At 42.3% G+C, this 17,322-nt stretch overlaps 3 protein-coding genes across 3 annotated transcripts; all 3 read right to left on the bottom strand.

Moving 5' to 3' along the window:
• Nucleotides 1–1,487: 1,487 nt before the first annotated feature.
• LOC115743185 (uridylate-specific endoribonuclease B-like) lies at nt 1,488–5,897 on the bottom strand. Its single transcript, XM_030677870.2, has 9 exons — nt 5,782–5,897; nt 5,610–5,750; nt 5,424–5,507; nt 5,250–5,318; nt 4,767–4,841; nt 4,598–4,666; nt 3,415–4,023; nt 2,784–2,855; nt 1,488–1,904 (listed from the first exon to the last, which is right to left on the bottom strand). The coding sequence occupies exons 2-9, from the start codon at nt 5,724–5,726 to the stop codon at nt 1,671–1,673; spliced, it is 1,329 nt and encodes a 442-aa protein (XP_030533730.1). The 5' UTR covers nt 5,727–5,750; nt 5,782–5,897; the 3' UTR covers nt 1,488–1,670.
• Nucleotides 5,898–8,909: 3,012 nt separating this feature from the next.
• On the bottom strand, nt 8,910–10,314 carry LOC115743180 (FCS-Like Zinc finger 2). Its single transcript, XM_030677857.2, has 2 exons — nt 9,878–10,314; nt 8,910–9,418 (listed from the first exon to the last, which is right to left on the bottom strand). Exons 1-2 carry the CDS (start codon nt 10,123–10,125, stop codon nt 9,232–9,234), a joined length of 435 nt encoding a protein of 144 aa, XP_030533717.1. The 5' UTR covers nt 10,126–10,314; the 3' UTR covers nt 8,910–9,231.
• A 4,153-nt stretch (nt 10,315–14,467) lies between these two features.
• LOC115743179 (BOI-related E3 ubiquitin-protein ligase 1) lies at nt 14,468–16,327 on the bottom strand. Its single transcript, XM_030677856.2, has 4 exons — nt 15,785–16,327; nt 15,618–15,703; nt 15,194–15,531; nt 14,468–15,088 (listed from the first exon to the last, which is right to left on the bottom strand). Exons 1-4 carry the CDS (start codon nt 15,829–15,831, stop codon nt 14,567–14,569), a joined length of 993 nt encoding a protein of 330 aa, XP_030533716.1. The 5' UTR covers nt 15,832–16,327; the 3' UTR covers nt 14,468–14,566.
• Between the last annotated feature and the right edge of the window lie 995 nt (nt 16,328–17,322).

The raw sequence follows: 17,322 nt of genomic DNA, 5'->3' as shown, positions 1-17,322 counted from the left end.
CATCCGATAAATTTGATCGGAAATCCCTAACATAGACGCCTTTCATATTATGTGGCACGGTTTGTACCGATGTGAATAATTTTTAATAATATTTTGATATTTTTTTGAATTTATTTATTCTTTTTTTATATTATCTTTATTTACTTTTTCTTTTTCTTTTTTCTCTTTTTTTCTTTTTCCCCTGTTGGTATAGTCGAGCCCTGTTAATGGCCTACAAAGGTCACTTGCCTCGGGAGAGGGATGCCCAGGCTTGGTCGCCGGCCATCGACGAGGCTCGGCAATGGCTGTGAAGGGAAAATGAAAATAAATAAATAAATTGAAAAAAAAATAAAATATTATTAAAAATTATCCACATCGATACCGATCGGTGTCCATATCAGCAATTTCCGATTGAAATCAAATCGGATGAACTCAGTTTGCAAAACGTGAATAGGCGTAGGCTCAATTGGAAAACAAAAATTAAAAGATTTAAGATTGGATTGGCAAAAATTCAATAAGTTTATAACTTTTTGAACAATTTTCCCCCAATAAACCGATCGAATGTTCTTTCTTCCATTCTTTTGGTCATGGCCAATCAAATGTTGCTTGGATGCAAATGCGTGTCGCAGCTACTTCTAACAGATAAACTTCTAGACCAAGCGTCTTCAGCCCGGCAAAAGATGAAAAGAAAGGAAAAAAACAAAACAAAACATAATTCCATGTTCTCACCTCCTGTCCGTGAACCCTTCCTGCCAAAAGATATAGGATTTCAAATATCGAGACTTGACTCTTGTTTGCAAAAATATCTGTAAAAAGTATCGAGATATTTCTCGGAATCTATTGCTCTTAAAGATGGATATTTATGCTGCCCGTCTTCTTTTGAATCTTTTGTCCGCTGTATATTTCCAATTTCAAAAGTATGGTGATAAATGTCAACTCTGCTGAGTGCCATACGACTAGAGAAAAAGAGAAGGATTCATAAGCAAACTCATGTCCAAATCGTATATTTAGTGCAGTATAAGAAGATATCCTGCCTGGGTTGAGCCATCGGAAAAAATGAACCACGCCCCTCTTTTACTCGATTCGACTTACTAGTATGGAATTCAAACAGAAACAGAACAAGTTATTTTCAATCAAAGATCAGCCCACCTCAGCTATATCCTACTTAACGTCACGATGCGCTGCTCGTGGACAATTAAACTGCCCGATCATTTGAAAGATCGCGGTCCGAAAAGACAGTCACAGCTTGTGTGGAGATAAACATGAAGTCTGTAGATAAACACGAACCGATGGAAGGACGTATACGCTTATCTTTTACAGCGAAATGCTGCTTGACAGATGACACTATGACAGGATTCGGGAAAAGACCCATGAGCCATTAGGCCCCTCGCCCCTGTTAAGATTACGTAACACTCGAACCACGGAAACATCAGGAGAACTCTGCATTCCATGAAAGTCAAGGCATATTACCATGCGAATACGTAGGTCGAACTACTAAACATCCTTAACAGGAGAAAATACGCGAAATGATGGCCAACACGCATTATGAAAATGTCATTTTACAAAATCACCTGATGTCACTGGACTAAAAACATTTGTAGACTCTTGTAAGCGGAATGAGGGGAGAAAATTTCTGATGATGACAACATAGCTCTTGAGAGCCACAAAACGGTACTCACGATCACCAAATTTCAGCACTCGGATATGGGGAACACCGATCCAATTCTATCCCCAAACCTATAGCATTTGATGTTAACAGTATATGGACCCAGCTGGACATGGTTGTCCTCTCTACCCACAAAATAGCATAGAGTATAGAGGGCAACTTCAAACTCCGGGCTTACACCAACCAATGTGCTTGACACAGATTTGAGAATCCCATTCCATTCAAACTGTATGTTGAGCAACTGGGTTTCGGAGTCCGGCTGCAAATGCAATGAAGAGAAAAATTAGCAGTTGAAAATGCACTTTAAGTACAAGATCAAATATTAGCTTAATATTCCTGATTCAATTGTAAAACTAATCAACCTCATTACTTCATTCAATGTATAGCATATTAACAGAAGGCAAAAATGCTCGGCTCCAATTGGAAAAATTCGCAAATCAAGGGAACACATGGCAAGTATCAGAAAATGGAAAACAGAGCGTACTGAATAATACACAGCTGATGCACAGCATATGGCAGCTTATTTCAGAAGAAGCATGTAGGCTGCTTCATACTGGATTAGGACGACACTGTCCAAGATATCACTATGTAGTTTGTGAAAGGACTATGTAAACCCCCTAAATATCTAAAAAGAGATTCCTGTTTTTTCAACATGTGGATGGTGAAAACATCAACATGCAGTACATGTCCCTCCTGATAGCCCCTTGGTTCAACAGCTCAACTCCAAGAAAGAATGCCCTCCAACCTACATGAAACAAGAGGCACAGCAGCTACAGATTCCTGCAGTCACTGGATTCCGGGCCCGTTACCTCTCAAAGTATGATTGATCTAGAATGTACATATAACATGATTTCATTATGGAACGAATATTGCAAAGGAAAAGGGTCTCCACAGAATGCAGCGTGTCATGGTGCTTGGTACTCTCGATGAACATTATCCAACTTATGTGCACGTGTGCTGTCGCGGAGCTTCAATGTTAAAAAATGAATGCTTAGTCCAGTAGTGAGGAGAATTTAACAGAAACGAACGTGAAAAAAAGAACCGGTTATAGTAGAACATATATCCAAAATCCTGGGTGGGCACCCATCAATATCCAACCTAATTTACTGACAGATTTGATATGATTGCTGTTACTTACAATCTCCCCACGGCGTCGAGGAAAAATGTAACCTTGATAATCAACTCTTCCTTTCGCCTCTTCTAGGTAAAACTGGAAAGACAAGGGAAACAAAGAAAAGTAAGAAATAAGACAAAAATGAAATGCAACTTCGACTTTGTTCATATCATATACTATATTCTACTCTGTCACAGTCGAAAGACACATGCCAGATGATACTGAGTCTAAAGCAGCAAGAGAAGTACTAAATGGAATAATGTACAAACAAATTTCTACTTTTTGCCCTTTTTGATACGTCTAGGTGCAAATTATCGGTAAGAGCTAAAGTCATATTCTTAAACTATGAACCCACTGTTTTGTCAAGTGCATTATTAAGCAAAGAATAAACAAAGTGATGGAAGAATCTGAAACTAAATCAACATTTCCACTTGAAAGATCTACCTCCAAGTCAAAACAATAATTACCTAGAAGCCAAAACTTCCGAGATTCTCGAGGATACCGGTTTGGATTTCCTCATTTACAAGTACAAGAGATGTCCAAGGAGTTTCCGGACACTAGTTTGAGAATTGGTAAAGATCCAAGTATTATAATCATTAACCTCATTCTTATTTTAAATATGAGCAAGAAGGGAAAATGCAGCTAGATAGGTTACCTGAAGCCAATTATGGAAGCCAGAAACTTCTTCTTCCCCACGTTGCTTGATTTCCCCAACAAAAACATGTTCAAAAGCAGATGAGGAGCTGGATGTACCACCTCGGCCATAGAGATCAAACCATAGCCGCATCATCACACTTTTCAACTCTTGACGGTCACCAGATACGATGCCCTTGGACGACAGATACTTGTGAAGATACTTGATTGCTGCCGTTCTGCTAATTTCTTCTATAAAAGCCACCTGCTCCTGCCTCTCTTCAGATGTCACAACTTCTTTGCAACCTCCTTTTGGATTATAATTATCGAGAAGAGACCAAAAGCGAGAGTAAGTAGGCTTTCTGAATACATCTTCACTCAGCCAGCTAAATAAGCATCCCTGTGCCATGTCTTCCTTTTGATAGACCTTCTTTCCCTCACCACAATCTATCTGATAGTCCTTGCCCGGTATCAATCGGTTCAAATCGAGTTCCCAGAGTTTGTTACAGGCTTGTGATAAGTCAGACAGTTCCTCCTCTGTGGGTTCTATGCCATAACCAATTTCAACCTCATTGGAGTATTCCTGCTCACTAGGAGGCCGTTTGTATCCATGCCAGTGATCCATCTGAACCTGAATGACAGAAATAACACCATAGGCCAAGAACACAATCACTAGAGATATTCTGTTAGGTAATACTCACGTTAAACATCATATAGATGATGGTTATCATGATAGCACAATGCAAAAATCTTGTTGTGGATTATCTAGGCTAAACACCTAATTAAAGACGAGCAAAATGCATGATATGAAAAATCCTTCACAGATGAAGCTCCATCTTCAATCATTACTCTTTCTTATTAGTATGGTCATGAAGTTAGCGATCTATAAATGCCATTATCAGTCCTCAAATCACTCATTATTCAAACCATGTCCAATTCAGATTAACACCAAAGGTGATCAAAAATCAGATGAGTATAACCAGTTTCGGTTCTTATCTGCCATTTTCATATTTCTTTGTATTGGACACACACCTTAACGTCGTTTTCATGTATATCACAGATTGTGAATCTGTCCAGCCATGATCTCTCAGCACAAAGAGAACTAAGCTAAGAAGCTCACAAATCCATCGACACTACTCCGAATTTGATTGACAAAAGGAACTTTAGAAAGCAGCCTTGAAATTGTTTTCTGATATAACTAGAACCTTGTGAGGTTGCCTCTGATGCTTTCTGTCAACAGTTTCCCAGTTGTCATTATTCTCCTGGTTGTCCTCCTGTTAAAAGTGAACACGCAAAATTTCATTTTTGTGTCTCATAATATCATTACTCATATATCAGAAACAGGAAAAAAAAAACATGCAAACACTCACATACCTTTCTGTTCCAAGAGTTTTGGTCGTAGTTTTGTCGTCTGCCATCTTCATGAGTTTCATACTCCTGATCTACTGCCTGCGGCAATTGGAGACGTATTGAATAGAAAATGTGGATGACAGAATGGAGAGGCAAAAGCAAAAGCATGAAGGGAAAACCACGACAACCCGATCCAGAACACAATGCAAATAATTCCACCTTGCACCTATAACTACTCGAAGCAAATAAATAAAACAAGGACCCCAAAAGAATCCAGCTACATAGAAAAGCATCACGGACTTAAAATTGAAATTGTCTTCACGTGCCTACTATATATTATCTTCTCCGTCAGTTCAAGGAGGTTGTCGAACCGACGCCATACATGTAAAGCTCCATAAATACATTTGCAGAACAAACTACTTGAAGAAAAACTACTGGATTAACACACGGACCACTCCAACACTGTCTAGATGCTATGCAACAGCACCGATCACTGCTAAATTTTACCACTTGGGGTCGCCTCGAAGGTCTTGACTCCGGAATCCCCCACCCCCCGTGCTCATTCTCACTCTTCTCCTACAAAATCACGTCCCAATCAGGCCCTAATCTCAAAATCTGCACATAATGTTCTAAAAAAAATAGAGAAACCAAAAGGGTTCAATTTCGAATGTCGAATCGAACCTCCTCGTTCCACGAACTACGGCGATATCCCTGTCGATCCTCACTTCCCCGTCCCTCGTCACCGTCCTGATCTCCCGACACCACCTGCGAAAAAACGTTTCCGTTTCCCATCAGATCGCTGACAGCGATCACTTCCGTTACAGGGAAACCAAAAGAACAGAACGAAACGGCTCAGTCGACGCTAACCTCGGCCCAAGTGGATCTGGAACGCTCATCGCGCGAGTGCTGGTCGGAGTCTTGGTTCTGGTCTTCATGACGGCCACCGAGAGCCACGTCGATCAAGCCCTTGATCAAGCCTTCCATTTCTGCGGAGCGGGAGAGATATCTTTGGCAGAGGAGAAAAAGAGAGAGAGTGTGTGTGTGTTTGTGTGCGTTTGTGTGCGTTCGTGATCTGGAGAAGAGTTGACTGAGAAGGTAGTTGGATAAAGTTTTGAAACGGATATGGCGAGGCGGGTAATGCATGCTGGAGCCCCTCCTCTGCTTCTGCCGACAGTACGCAATCCAGACATGCGGTGACACGTGCGCTAGATCCACTCTTTGGAAAATCTGATCGGATTGTGCTTGGCATTTAAAAAAAAATTACAAAAATATCACTGATATGACTAAAAAAATTAATTAATGAAAAATATTATCATTATCGATAATAAATTATATCTAAAAATTTGTGTGAATAATGAAAATATTTTTCCTTCATTTAATTTTGCAAGCGATCTGAGCAATCATTTTTAAAAAAATATTTTCTAAACTATTTTAACTTTCTCCGAAATAAAAGGATCCTAATAGATTAAACTTTATGTTGGGATGTGGTTCATGTTCGGATGTGGTTTATATTCCTCATCGATAAGAAAATATGAAGTTCATGAATAGCTATTACTATTATATATAATCTTTTTTTCTTGTAATTGGGGAATGAAACAAAAGGGTTAAGAGGTGATAATTATAATGGAATTCTTTGTTGAATGTAATCCTATTTTAAGAGATAAATATTTGCGTCTTGATTTTTTTCTCATTGTTATGCTCTATTTCATTATAGTTATGTATCGAATCTTAACGCTTTAGAAGAGGAGTGGGACGATTGTTCCATTCGCTCAAATCTAAAATCACTTGCGTGTCTGCATGATGCTCTGCTTCGTTCCGCGGCCATTTGGGGCAACGACCCAAAGCAACGCGAGCAGTATCCTTTCAACCGATAAGAGGAGAAGGTCGCTCATTAGGCCCAACCCAACCTCGTCGTATTCACAAAAAGAACTGGGAAGAGATACCGTTTGTGTGGTTGTTCAAGGTCTTCTCATCAAGCCCAATCGGCTAAAGTACACTATAAGTGTCGAAACTTGTGTACGGTGCTCATTTTAGTGCTAAAACTTTCCAAACAATCACTTAAGTGTCACTTTTTTTAAAAAAAAGATCACTTAAGTGCCACATTTGCCAACTTTTTTAAAAACGATTACTTCGGTGCCAACTCCGATTTGAGCTGATGTAACTCGCCGGAAATCCGCCGTGACCTATTTTTTTATTAATATTTGAGCTGACGTGACTCGCCGGAATTGGCGGCGAAGTAAGTATTTTTTTTTTTAAATGGCATTTAAGTGATCGTTTAAAAAAAATTGACACTTAAGTGATTGTTTTGAAATTTTTGGCCTTGAAGTGATCGTTTTTCAAAAAATTTGACATTTAAATGATCGTTTTGAAATTTTTGACATTAAAGTGAGCGTCATACACAAGTTTTAATACTAATAATGTACTTAAGCCAGTCCAATCAAACTGGCCCAAGGCACGACCGGGACTAGTATTTTGCAAGCCATTGCAATGAAGGCTCCAGCAGTAGGAAGCTTCTACTTCCTTTTTACAGGAACAGAGTCACAAGAAAAACTAAGAACGGAGGAAGGCTCCTCCTTTTCGCCAACCATCCTCCACTTCCGTTTTCTTTTTGTTTGATCGTCGGAATTTCTAGCGTTGAATTACGTCGAGTTGTTTCGCGGATGATGTGGATGCATTATCCCCATTGAATTAGAGTGAATATATGTCTCGATTGTTTGAGCTTTTTCGTTTTCTATGACTCGCGTTTGCTTTAGGGGAGAAAATAAGTACGGATTTGAATCTATTCATGAATAGGAAATCTGCCTTTTTTCGTGTTTGAAATGTTCCATCGCATTAGCGAGATCGGACGACACAGCGAGCCTAGAAACTAAATCAAATCACGGAGAAATGGATGAAAGTCACATATCTAAGACACCGATTTTTATTTTTATTTTTCTGTCGAAGGACACCGACTTCAGTGGAGGCTATATCGAGCAGTTTTTTGGTATTTGGGGATCGATCTCCCAATCGTAACTTGTCGTAATTCCTTACATTTGTTTATAGCTCTTGAGAAAGTGTCACGACCTTAAAGTTTCCTCAAGCAACGAGCGAGATTTACTTGATTTTCATCCGATGGCCATCGAGGGTCGGCATCCATTCTCCAAGGATCCTTAGAAAGACCGGAATCATATTTAGTCTATATTGCAGGTATTGTGACCACCATTACTGCCTCAATACCGATCATCATCATCATCATCATCATCATCATCGGCAGTCACATGGAGGATGTGAAACTGACCGGACACTTGAAATTTGAATTCATAGCCCCACCGCACAGAAAAAGAAACAAAGAATTTTCAAAGAAGCTTCCCCGGTGGTTGATCAATCACTTCTACTTAATTCTCTCGCGACCCGGTCAACTTCGCCAAGAGCATTCCAGGCACTGAGCTTGACTCCCATTCGGTGGTTTTGCTAAGAATTCTCGTGCTCGGCAAAAGTACAAAAAAAGGCTTATATCTATTGCATTTGTACTGATTGAATCATAAACTATTCAATTAGATCAATATTTTAAGTTTTATCAATTGAACCAAGCCGACCAATTTAGACCGAAAATTACTGACCTGGATGCCGACTGCTCAATAATAACACTATTGGTGCTGACTATGATATTTTATTTTATTTTATTGTAATTTTTGAAAATTTTTTAATGATTTTTTTTGTACTTTTCTTTTTCTTTTTGTGAGTGGCCAGCCATCGACAATGGGCCATAGCCAGCGAGGATTGGTCTCGCCTAGGCAAGGACTCCGCCTCACCAGATCTGGTGAGGCTAAACCCTCGCCCAGGAGCAAGGCCAACCTCGCCGGGCATAGCCTATGTGGTCGGCGATCAGCCACTAGCAAAAAGAAAAAAGGTTAAAAAAGAAGAAGGGAAATAGTTATAAAAAAAATATTCACATCAATATATTCCGACTTAAATTGGTCAAATGGGCTTAATTGAGAAAACGTAAAAATGTGCAAAATTGAATTAATCCAGCTAAAAGTTTAAGACTAAATTGATACCAACGCAATATGTTTAGGAAATTTTTTTTTTGTTCTTACTTTTCCCCTCTTGCCCTTTGAAGTCTAAATTGAAGAGAAACCGTAAGGGGAAAAGGAACGAAGAGAGAGAGCAACATCATAAGGGGCAAAGAAAGATAACCATGCTCACTCATTGTTTATACTTGAGGGCTTTATACATGAAAAGTCCAACCAAAACAAGAAGATGAAAAAAAAAAAAAAAGAGGACTGAAACTGGGGAGATCCTCAAAAACAGCAATCTCCCTCCCTTCAGCTACTGTACACTCTACTCTCTTTCTCGGCCTTCTTCATGTTGCAGAGAGGCCGGAGATCTAGTCAACGTCCTCTATCGATATAATACACGCAACTTAAGCTTAATTAGAGGCTAAAACAGTATTGGGTATATGCATATTATGTATAACGCTTCTCGAACTATACGAGATGTTGTGGTTGGATCAAACAGCAACAACAGTTCTACTGGGCAAGTGTTGGTCCTGAGCTTCGGGAGGAGAAGCGGACTTGGCGTGCTTCTTCTTCCTCAGGGCTTTCATGGAGGAAGAGAGGTTCCAGTTCCTCTCCTTGGCTTCCTCCATCTCCATTTGCTCCAGCCTGCAGTCCTCGCTGCAGAATGCGAGTTCCCCTCTGCAAATTCGCAACGCTATGTCAAATCGGCACCGAACAAAAAGAAAGGAAAAAAACTTCAAGATGGTCGATCCTAGGAGGGGCCGAGTAAGTGTGAGACTAAATTCGCTATGTATTGACTTTAGTTCCTTCGAATCTTTGACAAAAGAAATCGGACATTTCGAGCATTATATTGTCAAGACATCATCTTCAGGCACCAAGGCAAGCTTTTTCTGCAGATTTTAACCTCTCTCTGTCTCTCTCTCTCTCTCTCTCACACACACACAGAGAACTTCATGTTTAGATCGCTATCTAAACGATCAAACCCAAAATCCACATAAAATCATACGAGAAGACGATCAAGTACTCAAACTGTGAAGACCCTTAGGGATTCTATAACACTAAAGTTCTCAACCTCGCAGGAGAAACCCAAAAACATCCCAAAAAAAAGCAACATAAACAGCGACCCAACAACCGAACCTGTACATGAAGATGTCCCTGTTGTTCCCCAACCTCTTCTTGCAGAGGAAGCAAGTCTCCAGGAAATGCGGAAGGTGATCTTCGAACCTCGCGTCGTAGAACCTCGCGGATCTCGGCGAAGCGACGGGCGACGATCCAACCACATTCCTCCACACATGAAGGTTCTCCGAGAACCCCGCTTCCATGTCGGCCAACGAATCGTCGTCATCGGCAATGAAACAACCGCTCCTCGTAGTGGCAGCCTCCATGATCCTTCTCGAGCTCTTCCCTTTTCCCCCCCTCCCTCTCGCTGTTCTTCTGGAAATGACCGTGCTTTTTACTTAAATCAGAAGATGGGAGGACCGGAGGAGACGAAGCTATAAAAGAGCGTTCTCGTTTTATGGATCCAGAGAGAGAGAGACAGAGACAGAGAGAGACAGAGGGGAAACCACGGCCGGGTTTCAAGAAACCGTGGAGGAGAATCCATTGGCTGAGAAAAAAGATACCCGCGTCATCTCAAATTGGAAAAGGATCGAGACGGACGAAGTTGCCGAATTGCCCCCGCGCTTGCCGCGGAATCACGAGATGGCCACCGTGCCTCATGCCCTGCTTCATCCGATGCGAATGGCGCGTTCGTAAATCAGCGTCGAGGAGACGGCGATCCCATGCCAGATCTTTTCTCGATCTTTCAAAATAATAATAATAATAATGATAATAAAGAGGAGGGGGGCCCCACTCGCCACCTAACACCCACATGATTTGTCCCGTATTAAGGTTTCTGTCTTTCCCTATTCTATTTTCTTCATTTCCTATTCTATTTTCTTTACTCCCTATTTGGCCGCCCCACGCGGGCACTTTGCGCGTTCGCGTCACGATCGGACCAGTACTCCTTCCTGTCGATCCCCAAGAAAGTTGGAAACATCTTTGGAACCATCTGATTTTTGAGTCGTCGGCGACTGATGTCCCGCGGGGCAATTCGGTCGGTGGCTACAATTTCGCTGTGGATCCTTCCCGACCAACGAGGATGAGATCTTTCACCTCCTTCGTGTTGCAATCGGTCACATCATGTTCGTTCGCGCAGTCAGATAATGCCTTCCTTCGTCGGTCAACCAATATTGAGATCGGGAATAAAAAATCACAATACCCAGAAAAAAAAAATAACCTCGTACTGGGTTCCGAGCAATTTAAGAGCACCTGATAATTTGGCATCCCCAATTGGGTTTTGCTTACCTCCGTCGTCAAGAGTGAATTTACTACCAAGAAAGGGGAATTCTGGTGGGTTGGTTGAAGAGACCCATTCACGTCTTTTTCGCTTTTCTGGAGTCATCAAATGCCTGATGTAATTTTTTGACCCGTGAAGACGGGGACTTGTGAAACCGGAGCGTCCGCTCCACGCGCCAGGGACAGCGGCTGAGGCTGTGTGGTCTCCGGTTAGCGCTACGACCCGGCCCGAGGCCGGACCTCAAGCTTCCCAACTCCCCCAGCTGCGCCTTTTCCATCTCTCCCATTTAAATATAATAAACTAAAAAGAGGGATTCGTTCGTCGTTTTCTTCGCTTTTTCTCCACTTTTTAAAATGAAAAGGACGACCCACTTGGGGATTGGGGCCCACCCTCCTCCCCCACAAGAAAATATCGAAGTCGCCGGTCGCCCTTTTGATTAGGTCGTCGTGGGCCTTGGACTCGAACTCGATGCATGCCCTTTTTAAATTTTTTTTTTGTCTTTTTTTTCTTTTTTTTTTTTGGTTAAAACGAGTCGGTTCCTTCTAAATTTGCTAGTTCTTAAGGGTGCTTTTTAAAAAAAAAAATTAAAGCCTTGAAGTACTTTTACTTTTAAAAGCAATATAATCTTCTTAAAAGAGGGTTCAAAATGATATTTATTTCAAATAAAGAATTGAAGTGACAACTTAATCTCAAATAAATGTCTAAAGTGGCCACTCCAGATTCATATTATAAATATATAGATTATTTTGAGCCCTCTCTTGAGAAAATAAAGACATTTTATATCCTTGTTTGAAATTCTTCGTGGGTCTTAGCTCCTTCCCTCCAGTACAAGGCAGAACAAAAAGTAAAAGAGGAAGGAAATCTCTCCCTCTCTCCTTTAAACTAAAGAAATTGGTGTATTTCATCCTACAATGTTATCTATATGATGCTTTGCACCCTATATTTTTCCTCAGTACAAATTCACATTGAGCCAATAAATAATAGAAAATTTTTTAAACAAAGATATAAAGTTGATTTTATTTCAAATAAGGGTTTGAACTGTCCTCATTGTTTTAAAGAATGATGGCATTCTCGTCATTTACTTTTTTTTTTTTTCCCCCTTTTTTTTTGGGTTTTCATTTTCGTTCTTTTTTCTTTTTCTTTTTTTGGCTCTTCCCTCCCCGGGCAATCGACAGAGGTTGACGGACTAAAGTGAGGGCCGCCCTCGCCCGGAGTTGGAAAGGGTCGTCTAGCCTCGCCTAGCCCGGGCGAGTGAACACGATCCTTGCTCGATGCGGGTGATGGTCAGGGGAGGGGAGAGAAAAATGAAAAAGAAAAATGAAAAAAGAGAAAGAAAATAAAAAAAATTATAAAAAGTAAAGAATGAAAATGCCATTCGGTTAAGTTCTTCTTTGAAACAATAAAGACACTTCAAGCCCTTATTTGAAATAAGATCCACTTCAGACCCTTATTTAAGAAAATGAAGGCACTTAAGAAGACATTTACTTGGAATTTTCCCAAAATAATAAAAAGTGCATTGTTATTACCGTGTTGATAAACGCTAGGCCCGCTGCATAGTCACACGACATTCCATTATCGATTCTCAAGAGCACAAAGGTTGGGCTTGGAGGAACGGATGGGAATAACAAAGCGGGGGAAAATTGTCAAAAAAAAAATTCTAAACCTTTCATACTTTTGCCAATTAGTCATAAACCTTTTAATTTGCCAATTCAGTCTTAAACATTTTCACATTTTACTGATTCAGTCATAATCGCCGAAAATTTTTAATGTGGCATCGTCGGCACCGACGTGAATAATTGGCAAAAGATGGGAATAACAGAGCAGGGGAAAATTGTCAAAAAAAAAAAATTCTAAACCTTTCATACTTTTGCCAATTAGTCATAAACCTTTTAATTTGCCAATTCGGTATTAAACATTTTCACCTTTTGCTGATTCGGTCATAATCGCCGAAAATTGTTAATGTGGCATCGTCAGCACCGACGTGAATAATTTTTAATACTTTTTAATAACTTTTTCAATTTTTTAAAATTTTAAATCTTTTTTTTTTTTTTCAGAATCGGAGGCGGGAGGCCCAATTGGATTATGGCTAGCAAGGGTCGCCGGCCCCTAGGCGAGAGCTAGCGACACCTAATGAACCCCGGGTGAGGGGTTGCGCCCTTCGCCCTCACGGGCCATGGCGAGGGCGTTATGGCCCTCATTGTGACCCCTCGCCCGCGGTCCGATGAGGGCCGCCGGCCTTTAAGCCAGAGAAAAAAGAAAGGAAAAAAAAATTTAAAAACTCGAATTTTTTTATAAAATTATTAAAAATTATTCATGTCGGCGCCGGCGGTGTCACGTAAAACGCCTAACGTCCAAGTCAGCGATTTCGGACGAATAAAGATGAATCGACAAAAGGTGAAAATGTTTAGGATCGAATCGACAAACTTAAAAAGTTTAGGACTGAATTGGTAAAAGTGGAAAATGTTTAGGGCTTTTTTTGACAATTTTCCCGATAGTTCTTCAAGCCCAATGTCGTAATAATGTTACGCGACACCGGGTGGGCTTGATAGTCCACGTCCCCATTGGATGACTCTTGCATTAGGCGTAGCCAAAGGTGGCCCAGCAATCTCTAACTTAAAGAGGGAAACAGAAAAATCTATCCTGGTTTCCAACAAAGAACGAACTAGAAGTTGCTAAAACCAGGAAGAGCTGGGAACCTAGGAGGCCGCAACAGCCGCCACTCTAGTCCATCGTTGCGTACTAGCCCCACTTAATTAACTTAGAAGACCGCGTATGCAGAGTCGGGTAAACTCGAGACAATCCCCGCCCGGGGATCCCCGATCTCGAGTCTCGGTTACGTTCTTGAGAATCCTAGAATTGGAGATGTACAAGTCTAGACATGGGAAACTAGGACGTTTGTCACAAGTTCGAATTATTGCAGCGCGATGACTTTTTGCGGTTTGATAGATGGGATGATCGGTCTGATCTAACGAGTCTGGTCCTAACCACTTAAGAGCATTGTAGGGACGGACCAACTTTTTTTCTTCTTTGGCCAAGAGATTACGAGCCTTCGCGGAGTGCTTCGTGACGTTCGATCCCGCAAAAAAGACTTGACTAAGGATCGAGAGATGGAAATCTTTACGTCCGAATGAATGAATTTATATACTGCTTTAATTCCATTTGAAAAAAATAAAAAATAAGAGAGAACAAAATGAAAATGCGAGTGAACTTCAGCAGCAGCCGCCCTGTACACACACCCCAAAAAAAAAAAAACACAAAAATAGTAATTTAAAAGAAAAGAAATAGACAGAATTAACTGAGAGAGGGAGAGGATTATCATTCTCGAACTTGTAATAAGATTTAAGGAATTCCCCCATTTTTTTTCTTATTTTCGTTTATTTCCTCTTTTGGGTTCTCCGAGGTCTCTGCCACTGTTTTACCGCGGACTGTCGTGTCCATGACGTTGGGCCTCGTAATGGGCCTGATATTGGGCCTCGATCTTGGGCCCTTTAGGAAAGGAACACTTCCACGCTCGAACCCCTCATGCAGAAGCACACGGGGCACGCCCCAACCACCTTGTCGCACTCGGCGCACACGCAGAAATGCCGACACGGCAACAGCACCACCGTCGCCACCCGCTCGCCGCACGCCCTGCAACCCGGGCCCGACCCGACGGCCCTCTCCGGGTCCGCGTACACCGACTCCGCGTCCTCCGCCTGCGCCTCCTGTCCGGCCTCACCGGCGTTCTCCGACCTCCGATCTCGCCCGCTCATCATCGCCTGCGCTTGCTCCAGCTGCGCCTGCAGGGACGCCACTGCGGCTTCCTGAGCCCTGGCTTTGGCCTCCCAGGCTCGGGCCTCCACCCCGAGCTGGGCGGCGCGCGTGGCCAGCTCGGCGTTGCGGCGCGAGGCCTTCTCGGCCTCCGTGTCCTTCTCCCGCAGCCTCCGGGCGACGGATTCCTCCGCCGCGACGAGCAGGGCGCGGTATTGCCTCCGCCTTTTCTCGGCTAACGTGCGCCGTAACTGCTCTCCCTGAAATCGAACCATCAATCCTCAGCGAAATCGGTCGAGGGAAAACCAATGAATGAATTTGAATGGAAGAAGAAAACAAATCGCTCAGTACGCTCTGTTTTCGACCTGCGCTTGAAGGAATTGGTCTATCTCTTCTCTTTGTTGCTTGATTAGGGAAGCGAAATCATTGGAGAAAAGCGACGACGGAGGGCTGGGACTCGGGCTCGGGCTCGGGCTCGGAGTAGCCGATCGGTGATAGAGACGCTGATTTTGCAGGTCGCAGGGAGATAACCGGAGGCCGATGGACACTGCATTCGCTGAGTGCTGGTTATGAAGTTGAGCGAGGTCTACAAGCTGAGGCTGAGGTTGAGGCTGAGGTTGCAGAGTGTATAGGTCCACAAACGATGATGTATTGTCTGGGGAAATCGCAGCTTCTCTTCCTCTCTTGCGCGGGTTGTTGCTTCCTGTCAAGAACAATGCAGGGCATCAAATACCAGATTCAATGTGGACATCGAATGAGGAATACGAGGGTGGGTCTCCCGGTTCTCACCTCCATTGTTGAATAGAGCGTTGGATTGATCGAGATATCCTCCTGGGTGTGCCTGCACCGAGTGATCCCGCCCTTCTTGCATGTTCCTGCAGAGAGCGAGCGAAATGTCACACAGACACACAGAGAGAGAGGGAGAGGGAGAGGGAGAGGGAGAGGGTGATGAGTACCTGTTAAGGAAGAGGATATTGGAAGGGTACTGAGCTTGAACGGCCATTGACGAGTGACGAAGGGAGGCGGAAAGACGAGAGAAAACGAAGAGGGTGAGGACGATGAGGATGCGGTCAGGACATGGCGGAATCTTCAAGACTTTCGTACTCGAGACGCGAGGGAATCAAGAAACGGATGAATAAATTTCTGCAGATAATCCACCAACACCGCCACCAACACCACCGTCGCTCCCAAGTTCCTTTCTTTTTTCTCCCCCCTCCTTTTTTCTGACTTCGTTTTCACAGAAGAGGGAGGGAGAGAGAGAGAGAGAGAGAGGGAATCGAATCACAGAGACGGAGAGAGAAAGATGATAATGGTGGGTGGTGGCTCTTCCTTTTGGGTTTGGCTTGGCTTGCCTTTGCTCTCTCTCTATCTCTCGCTCCCTTTCCTCTTCTTCTTCCTCCTCTTCCTCTTCTTCTTTCGCGTGAGGGAGGCTCTTTTCCTTTTCCTTTCGAGGAAGAGTCTGGTCTTGTCTCGTGCTTCTTGTGCTCTCCCTGTTTATCTGCAACGACAGCACCACCCCCGCACTTTATCAAAATTTTGCTTGCATCCATTCATTCGGGGTTTATTTTGAACAAATTTTTTTAATAAAAAAAAATCAGATATTATTATCATTTTTTATTTTTAATTATTTTGTGTTTTTTTTTTCTTCCTCTTCTTTCGATAATAGTAATTAGGAGTGTGGAAAATTCTGGTTGGGAAGACGAAAGGGTGATGGCGTCGTTGAACGGGTTGTGGCCGTAGCTGCGTAGTTGTTTGTTGATGGGTGCGTGCGGGACTTTGTTTTTATATGGCCCCCATCCGTATGATGATTTGTAGCATTAGTTAAGGGCACAGTTATCTTCTGTTAATATATAATAAGCGCAAGAAAACTCCACAGAGAAATGGTCAAATGTTAGTATCTGCTCTGGTGGTAAATTCGTAGCCGGTGTATCGGTTTGTGGTTTTCGCGGTGTTACTACAAATTGTAACTTATAATCAAATCGTTGATACGTGTTTTGCTACTTTTCTTTCCCAATAAGTGAAGGATGGGGGCTGGTTATTACACTGTAAGGACAGTTAGGGAACTTTCACCAAGCGGGACTTTCTGAACCGGGAGGAATTGCCTTGGTTAAATTCTTTGTTTCCACCTTTTTCGTCGGTCAATTTCATCTTCTTCTTCTTTTTTTACCTCTTTGCTCTACAATTAAAGGAATGAGTCTATAAGGGCAAAATGGGAAACACGAGAACGAGACGGATGACATTTTGGCTCGAATAAATTAGATTTTTTTTTGAAGATTTTTAGGATTTTTACTTGGCCGTGGAAGGTTGTTGCATAGCTCCCCAACCCCCGCTGGCAGGCCCTCCCAGTCCCATGTTTTCTCATGGCTTGTCTTAGAAAACAGAGAAAAAAATATCACAAGACTTGCAACCTAATTATGCACGGGCTTGGTTGGTCGAGTCCCTTCTTGTTCATCTCCCCCTCAAAAGGTGGTTGTCAGATCAGGATTGTTCTCTA

The sequence above is a fragment of the Rhodamnia argentea genome, chromosome 3 (genome assembly GCF_020921035.1).
Source record: "Rhodamnia argentea isolate NSW1041297 chromosome 3, ASM2092103v1, whole genome shotgun sequence".
NCBI lineage: Eukaryota > Viridiplantae > Streptophyta > Magnoliopsida > Myrtales > Myrtaceae > Rhodamnia > Rhodamnia argentea.
This window is presented reverse-complemented; position numbering and strand designations above follow the sequence as displayed.